This window comes from Dromiciops gliroides, chromosome 2 (assembly GCF_019393635.1).
Source record: "Dromiciops gliroides isolate mDroGli1 chromosome 2, mDroGli1.pri, whole genome shotgun sequence".
In the NCBI taxonomy this organism is placed as follows: domain Eukaryota; kingdom Metazoa; phylum Chordata; class Mammalia; order Microbiotheria; family Microbiotheriidae; genus Dromiciops; species Dromiciops gliroides.
Window position 1 is genome coordinate 81,301,527 of NC_057862.1, and position 9,241 is coordinate 81,310,767.

Sequence of the window (9,241 nt, forward strand, 5' to 3'; positions counted from 1 at the left end):
TCCTCACAATAGCCCAGCAGGTAGGTACTATGAGAATTCCCATTTTACAGATTAGGAAACAAGCAAAGAAGAATTGCAGAATCCTAGATTTAGAGCCAGAAGGAACCATAAAATAACATCTAGTTCAACCGCTTTATTTTATAGATGAGGACAATGAGGCCAAGGGTCCCATAGCTTGTGTTTGAAATAGAATTTAAACCCAGACCTTGCCAACCCCAACGTCATCTCTGTTTCTACTAGGCCATCTGCCTTTCCTCTTATTCTTCATCAAAATTAAATTATATCTGTTCTGGGTGAAGTTGTACCAGATTAGGAAACAAGAAGATTTTCTAGCCCATCATCATATCTACCCATCATGTGCCTGACTAGTTTGAGAGACAAAGAGCATAGGAGCAAATTTCCACAACCAGGGATGAAATCAGTGATAGGGAACTTAAGGAATTAAGAGATGACACATAAGTAGTTGAAAGAAAGAAGTAGCCAGGGGGGAAAAGCAACTAAAAGCAAAAACTCAGAAACAAAGGGCATACCCCACTATTGCAGCTGTGCATGCCCTCATGTCAAAGACCCTGGGAAAGTCTCTAACAAGCTGGAAATTAGAAGCAGATACCTCTAACTTCCCTAGTCTTTTCTTGGAATGTTCAAGAATCCAGTTCACCGTCACAGGACTTAAGACTAAAGCGCCCATAGAAAGACCCCATTTTTGGGTTAAAGCCCTTAACAGCTTAGTCCCAGCTCAGCTATATGTCAGAGGTGAACATTTCAAAGCCACTGATGCGGACAATCAGTACCTCTTCCCAGGTATATTCTTCATTGGGTGACCTTTCTCCTTCCATTGTAAAAGTCTTTCCTGTGCCAGTTTGGCCATACCTGCCAATATGAACATTAAGTACAGTTAAATTATTTAAATATGTATTTTAATTATTTTGTGAGAGACCCAAATAAATGCTCTACTCACGCAAAAACAGTACAATTGTATCCCATAATAACTTCATCTAAAATTGGACACACCACGCTTCGGTAGACATCAATTTGTTTTGTGGATGCTCCAAAAACCTAGGAATAAAAAAATCCAGAAGAGACAAAAACCTACTTAATTATACTTCATATGATTAGTAGCAACTTCACATGATAAAAATACACTGACAATTTAATTATTCCAATGCCAAATCACACTTATAGTTAGGAATCTGGGGAATTACATAAATTCTTCTAGATAATAAGAGATCAATCAATTCTCTAAGAGTTTAATAGATCTAATCAACTGACTATATATTACCAAGAGTAAGACTTGTACACGAGTGAAAATTTTGATCACTCTAATACAAAGTATTAAGAAAAATAAAAAGAAATACCATATCAAAAGTATAGGTTTTTCTTGTAGTCTTGTCCGTCATTCCTCCAGTACGTACACTGATTTCTTTTCTAAAAGAATCACAATCCACCACAGAATGGGCATTTGCTTTTCGCTCTGACAAATTAAATGGCCTAAAGAGGGACAATAAAATTAATTCAGAGATTGACAAATCATAGGTGTTGGATAGATATATTATTTTTTTATATGTACAATCATATTAAACATATTTCTGCATTAGTCATGCTGTGAAAGAATCAGAGCAAAAAGGAAAAACCTCAAAAAAGAAAAACAACAACAAAAACAATAGAAATAGTATGGTTCAATCTGCATCTAGATTCCTGTTCTTTTTTTTTTCTTGGATTTGGAGAGCATTTTCTATCATGAGTCCTTTGGAACTATCTTGGACCATTGTATTGCTGAGAAAAATCAAGTCTATTACAGCTGATCAGCACATAATGTTGTTGATATTGTATACAATGTTCTCCTGGTTCTACTCATCTCACTTAGCATCAGTTCATGTAAGTCCTTCCAGGTTTCTCTGAAATCTGCCTGCTCATCGTTTCTTACCACACAATAGTAGCCCATCACATTCATATACCACAACTTGTTCAGCCATTCCCCAATTGATGGGTAACCCCTCAATTTCCAATTCCTTACCCCCACAAAAAAGAGCAGCTATAAATATTTTTGTACATGTGTGTCCTTTTCCCTTTTTAAATGATCTCTTTGGGAAAAAGACCTAATAGTGGTATTGCTGGGTAAAAGGGTATGTACAACTTTGTAGCCCTTTGGGCATAATTCCAAACTGCTCTCCAGAATGGTTGGATTAGTTCACAGCTCCACCAACAATGCATTAGTGTTCCAATTTTCCCACAGCTTCTCCAACATTTATTATTTTCCTTTTTTGTCATTAATATTAGCCAATTTGATTGGCGTCAGGTCGTACCTCAGAGTTGTTTTAATTTGCATTTCTCTAACCAATATCGATTTAGAGCATTTTTTCATATGGCGATAGCTTTGATTTCTTCATCAGGAACTGCCTGTTCATATCCTTTGACCATTTTTCAAATGAGGAATGACTTGGTTTCTTTTAATTTGATTTAGTTCCTGATATATTTTAGAAATGAGGCCTTTATCAGAAATACTGGCTATAAAAATTGTTTCCCAGCTTTCTGTCTCCCTTCTAATTTTGGATGCATTGCTTCTGTTTGTACAAAACCTTTTTAATTTAATGTAATCAAAATCATCCATTTTACATTTTATAATATTCTCTATCTCTTGTTTGGTCATAAATTGTTCTCCTTTCCAAAGATCTGAGAGGTTAACTATTCTTTCCTCTCCTAATTTACCTATGGTATCACCTTTTATGCCTAAATCATGTACCCATTTTGACCTTATTTTAGTATAAGGTCTAAGATGTTCAGATCCATTATTTTTTTTTTTGGTGGGGCAATGGGGGTTAAGTGACTTGCCCAGGATCACACAGTTATTAAGTGTCATGTATCTGAGGCCAAATTTGAACTCAGGTCCTCCTGAATCCAGGGCCCATGCTTTATCCACTGCACCACTGAGGGGGCCACCCAAGTTCAAATCTGGCCTCAGACACTTGACACTTAATAGCTGTATGACCCTGGGCAAGTCACTTAACCCCCATTGCCCCACCCCACCCCCAAAAAGTAATTACAACAGTAAAATAAATATCAATATGTATATACCAGTTTTAATTATCATCTTGTGGTTCAGGGTCAGATAGGGAGTAAGAAAAGCTCATTCATTGAGCTCCTTTCCTTGCCCCATCTCACAAATGCTTCAGGCTTGTAAAAAACCACCTTTTACCATCTGCAGAGATATCCTGATCTTTCAAAATACCCATTTGTGGCAGATGTGACTATTATTTCACCACACTCTTTTTTTTTTTTAAGTGAGGCAATTGGGGTTAAGTGACTTGCCCAGGGTCACACAGCAAGTAAGTGTTAAGTGTCTGAGGCTGGATTTGAACTCAGGTACTCCTGACTCCAGGGCTGGTGCTCTAGCCACTTCGCCACCTAGCTGCCCCATCACCACACTCTTAACAACCTTTAAAACCCCCAGTTTCACTGACCTCTCAAATTCCATATTTGTCTGGCTTTGGGTTTGAAAGACCCGAACATCGAGTTGCTTGTTGAGAATCCAACAAGATTTCAGAGTCAGGACGTTTCAGAACAGACAAGCTAAGCAGACATCTAATCTACGGAAAAATGCCCTGTCTAGGCAATTCTTGTCTGTATCTAGGTCAATATCACGATAGCTAAACAAATTAGGAGACAATTCTATCTACTAAACTATAAATGGGGTGCTTTAAAGAACTAAATAACATAATGAAATATGTTTGGTGGAACAAAAAAAATCTAGGATCTGAGGAGTTATCTGGAAAAAAATTAAATTAAGGGGGTATAGCAATACCAGATATCAAACAATAATATAAAATAGCAATCATACAAACCCAACAATAGAAAGTATATAGGTGGAATAACTGGATAAGCAACATTGATTCAGTATTTGATAACATTTACAAAACAAAATTACTTGAGGAAAAATTCTTCAAGACTTGGTGGAAAAACTAAAGTTCAGTTTGACAGAATTTAGGTTTATTGCATCACATACCAGAATAATCCCCAAATGGAAAAGAAATCTAACGTAAAAGGCTACATCATTAAAAAAAAAAACTAGAGGGAAATGGAAAGAGAAATCATGTTTGAGGACGTGTGTGTGTGTGTGTGTGGGGGGGATAAGGTAGAAGAGGCTATCAAAGATAATTCAGAGTGCATAAAATTAAAAGATATATTTATACAAAGCCAGTCAAGGTAACTAGAGAAACCATAGACTGAGAAAAACATCTTTGCATGGAATATCTCCAATAAAAGCAAAATCGTCATGGTAGGAAGGAAAGAGGCAAAAAGATAAGACTAACAGTCAAGGATAAAGGACAAAGGTTTGAGAGAATGTTAAGAGTCTAGTGGGTGTTTATAGGTATAAGGGATAGAATCTCCAAAAACACAGAGATTGAAGATTGGCTGGAGAAGGGATGCTGAGAGCGCTCTGTTTAAGAATAAGGGAAAGGATGATATCAAGAGGGGTTGGTCACCTTTTCATCAGATACTGGAGTAGAGAGACAATAGCATGAGATTTCACAGGTGTGGTATAGTAGAAAAGATGAGAAGAGGGAGCTCAGTGCACAATCTCTAATTTCTCAGGAAAGTAAGAGTCAAGAGCCTCAGCTCTAACAGTTGAGAAGGGGATGGTTCAAGAGGCTTGAATAAAAAATAGTAGGTTTGGAAAAGCCTCACTGATAGAGAATTGATTGGATAGAAGTAAAAGGATTGACTTATGGTGCTCTTACTCTGTGGTTCATGCATACTGAATTACTCAGTCCCCAGAATACACCTTGTACCTTCCCACATTTGTATCTTTGTTTAGGTTGTTTCCTAGGCCAGGAAATGTTTTCCCTTTCCTTCTTCACCTGATAAATTCCAACTCATCCTTTAAAAACGTGATTCAAATACTATGCCTTCCCTTAGCCTACCTGAATCCCCCTGACCAGTGTCAATGGATTCAAGAATACTTCAGGGGAACAAGGTGTAATAAGACTGGAAAGGTAGGATGGGAAATATATTATGGTTCAATTTCACCTTTTCAACATCTTTCCTCTAGTCCCCTTCTCTCTGATGATACTACTCCAGTAGCGGTGCTCATCATCTCACACATGGATTACTGCAATAGTCTGCTGGTAGGTATGACTGCCTCATTGCCCACTCCAATCTATCTTCCATTCAGTCACCAAAATGATTTTCCTAAAGCACAGGTCCAACCATGTCACTTGCCTACTCAATAAACTTCAATGGCTCCCAATTGCCTCCAGGATCAAATACAAAATGCTGTTTGGCATTTGAAGCCCTTCATAATCTAACCCCACTCCTACCTTTCTATTCTTCTTACACCTGACTCCAACAGGTATTCTTCAGTCTAATGAAACTGGCCTCCTGCTTGTTCCACCAACAAGACCCTCTATCTTCCTATTCTGGGCATTCGATCTGGCTATCCCTCATGCCTGGAACACTCATCCCCTCCCCTCCAACCAATGACCTCTCTGGCTTCCTTTAGGTCCCAACTAAAATCCCTTCTTTTACTGCAAGTCTCCCCCATCCCCTCTTTCCAGTACCTTCCCTCTGTTAATTATTTCCTATTTATCCTGCATAGAGCTTGTTTGTATTATATATGTATGTTTGTATATATTTGTTTGCATGCACATTGTTCTCCTCATTAGACCATAAGCTCCTTGAGTGCAGGTGCTTCTCTGTCTTTTCCTTCTTTTTGTATCTCCCCCCCACCCCCCAGGACTGACTGTTGATTGCATAAGGTACAGCTTAAAAATGAGGTCTATCTTTCTTGTGATCTAACAAGGCTGCTTATGAAACTAATCACCCTTTTTCAATGACAATGTGTGAAACTGATTATATACTTCAAAAGGAACAAGAGCTAACATTTATATAGCTCTGCGTGCTTTACTAAAATTATCTCATTTGATCCTCACTGACAATGCTGGAAGGTAGGGGCTATTATTATCCTCATTTCACAGTAAAGAAAACTGAGGCAAACAAAGGTTAAGTGATTTGTTTAGGATCACACAACTAGTAAGTGTCTGAAATTGGATATGAACTCAGGTTTTCTTGACTCAGGAATTCTAGTCACTCCAGGCCACAAACCTGCTCCACTTTAAGTCAAAGTATGCACCATAAACTACCCTCAATTCCCCTTCACACAAAACAGACTGGTTCTATTATATCATCCTGGCATAGTAGAAGGAGCACCGTTTTTGGAGTAAGGTTCAAATGTCAACAGATGTTTACTCCCTGGGGGGGGGCAGGGCGGTCCACAACCTGCCCGAGCTGCAGTTTCTTCAAATGTAAAAAATAATTGTTGTTTTTCAGTCAATTAAGAGATTACAACTAGGAAGGTGAGCCTCAAGTGCCTTTCCCATGTATACAAAGCTTTTGTGGTTTTTCAGCTGTGTCTGACACTTCCGGACCCCATTGGGGGTTTTCTTGATAAAGATACTGGAGTGGCATGTCATTTCCTTCTCCAATCCATTTTACAGATGAGGAACTGAGGCAAATAAGGTTAAGTGACTTTGCCCAGAGTTATACAGCTAGTAAGTTCCTGAAGCCAGATTTGAACTCAAAACGAGGAGTCTTCCTGACTCCAGACCCAGCACTTTATCAACTTCGTCAACTAGCTGCCCTTAAATAACAATTTAAAACACACACATACACAAAAACAAATACTAATAGAAATTCAAAGGCTAGACAACCAATCAATTAAAATGTATTAAATGCCTACTACATCCCAGGCTAAGCGCGGGACAAAAACTCCAGTTTTCAGCCTCGTGAACAGTGTTCTTTTTAAAAAAAAAAAACTAATAACACCCAATAAAACAATTTTCCGATAGCACAATAAAACCAGATTCACGAATAAATCCAACGCCGTAGATCTGGTGTGGGAAGGGTATTTTGCCCACCCAGCCAAAGCCCCACACATCACAAGTGACAGGCGGGAGGCGATCCGATACCACAACAAACTCGGATCAGTTTTGAGCGTCCACCGCTGCTCATCTGAAAGCCGGATCAGTTTCAGATGACAGACGCTGCAGAGGCACCCGAGCAAGTGTAGTCAGTAAAACACCTCGGGGGGGGGGTGGTTTCCGGGGTCCAATAACAAGCCGCGCGAGGTCAAATGCAAATGTCAACACTCGCCGGTACCCCAGACCTCTCCGGGCTCCAGCACAGAAGGGGGGGCCCTTTAGCCACCTTCCCCTCCAAGCCCCACCAAAGGACACGAACCCGCGGGGGAGAAATCTCGCGTGCCTCCTACCTGCATCTCACCACCACCTGGATGTTCTTTCCTTTTTCATCCTTCTTCTTGCCAACAGAACTCGGCTGGAAAGCCATGACGAGCCTCGCTGAGAAACCTAAAACCAGGCCCAGAAAAAGCAAGGGACAGGTCAGAGACGAGACCTCGAGCTGCGTCCGACTCCTGCACTCAGCCCGGGCCAGTCCAAGGAGGAGAGAGGCCAGAAGCGCCCCAACACCCCCTACAAAACCATCCCACGACCAGCGAGGCCAAGGAGAGTCCCACCCACCCAAGATCCCAGCGGGGCTCTCACCTCACTCAGCGTCCCCCGAATCAACTAAGCGGCTCGTTAACGCCGCTACAGACCAGCTTCCTCCTCCCAGAAGCCGAAGCAACGTTTACGCGCCACGATTTGAATCTTGGACGTGAGATTTCTCCAGACCAATCACAAGGGCCCCGGGCTCAATGCTCCATGGGAAACGGATTTAAATTAAAGGGACCGACACAGGTTACGAACGACAGCCGTGAAGACAAACGGAAGTAAGAGAGGAATTTTTTTTTTAAGGAAATGTAAGACAACTTCATCGTTGTGCTTTGCGATGCTTACCATGAAAGACTCCTGGAAGCGATGAGAAACCCCAGTGCGCCAGACCTCTCGCCCAGGAGCCGAGCATTTTTCTTTTTACTACAGGTCCCAGAGATCTGTGCGGCAACTAGCGGGAAGTTGAGCAATTCCCGGGTCTTTCTCCACCTGCCTACAGATACCGGCCTGCACTGCGCGCGACCGGATTTCCGCTTGCCTTTGTCCCGTCGTCCGGAACGTGGGGCTGCTGTTTTGATTTTATGGTGTGGACAGCGGCGGAGCCAATGAAGAGGTATTCTCTCTTAGAGCTGCGGGGAGGCGCTTGATTTCTGGAAGCCACACCTGGACCTCAGAGGGCGTTCATTTGCGCCGCGGAACTAGTGTCTCCTTCGCTTTCTCTGCAGAAGGTTCCAACAGACACCTGGACTTCGGGGGGAGAATCTGCTTCTCACCCGCGCCCTTTTACTCAGCCTCCTTAATGTAAAATTCCTGCGTTTCCAGCCATACCTTCCTCCACTTTGGGTGTAATTGCGGGAGAAGCATTGGGGTGATCTGTAATTTGTGATCTAGATGCAGCCTCAGTTTCTCCTCTGAGCTCCAATCCTGCCATCTATCTAGTGGCTATTCCAGCTGAATGTGAATGCTCAACAGGCGTTTCCAAAACAAACAGTTCATTATCTTTTCCCCAAAACCCTTCTCCCCTCCTGCCCCAACTTCCTTGTTACTGATAGGGACCATCCTCCCGTCTCCCTTCAGTCATCTTGACGATTCCGCCCCAGCCTTCTTCCCCAATGACTTAGCAGTCAGAATACTCTGCCCCTCAATGCCACTTCTAGACCCTCTCTCTTCAATCATCATTCAGCTTCACTTTATCCGAGTTTTTCACCTGTTTGAAATCCTGGTAGCTGTTACCTATCTACTACACTTGGCTCTTATTTCTTGGTGAGTCCACTACCTGTCTCACAGTCTAACTTTCCATTCCAACTAATACCTTTATTTCAGGGTATTCAACAAATATGTTGTAATGTTACGTCACACATGCTAAATTCTAGGATTCTCAACTCCCCAAGACCTACTCCTCCATTCCATCTCAAGTACACAGAAATAGTCGCACCTTTGGTCTTGTTGCCACCCACTTGTTTCACTTCCATGATTATCTTTCTCTGATAGTAACCTTTATCCTCCTAAAACTATCCCAACTCATAGCAAATCCTTTAGCCCAGGATATACTCACCTCCCTCCCCCATATTTACCTCTTGGTTAATCCATTCAACTATACGTTATTCTCTACTCTGGAATTCCCCATCCTAGAGATATTCCTGCCAAACCTCAACTTTGCAATACTATATCTTCCTCCTTTGAGCATACTCATGCTCTGGAATTGAAGTTGAAGGAAGCAATGCAACTAGAATGCT

At 41.4% G+C, this 9,241-nt stretch overlaps 1 protein-coding gene across 2 annotated transcripts in view; it reads right to left on the reverse strand.

Moving 5' to 3' along the window:
* The window catches only part of KIF11 (kinesin family member 11), a 48,564-nt gene extending 40,620 nt beyond the window's left edge, over window positions 1-7,944 (reverse strand). The window contains exons 1-5 of one of the 2 annotated variants that reach the window (XM_043986591.1): window positions 7,851-7,944; window positions 7,265-7,361; window positions 1,356-1,488; window positions 959-1,056; window positions 792-870 (exon numbers count right to left, since the gene is read on the reverse strand). In XM_043986591.1, the coding sequence (XP_043842526.1) occupies window positions 792-870; window positions 959-1,056; window positions 1,356-1,488; window positions 7,265-7,361; window positions 7,851-7,917 (474 nt within the window). In that variant the 5' untranslated portion in view covers window positions 7,918-7,944. Of the gene's footprint in view, window positions 1-791; window positions 871-958; window positions 1,057-1,355; window positions 1,489-7,264; window positions 7,362-7,556; window positions 7,672-7,850 lie in introns of those variants that run through there. The other variant, XM_043986592.1, reaches the window with a different exon arrangement.
* Between the last annotated feature and the right edge of the window lie 1,297 nt (window positions 7,945-9,241).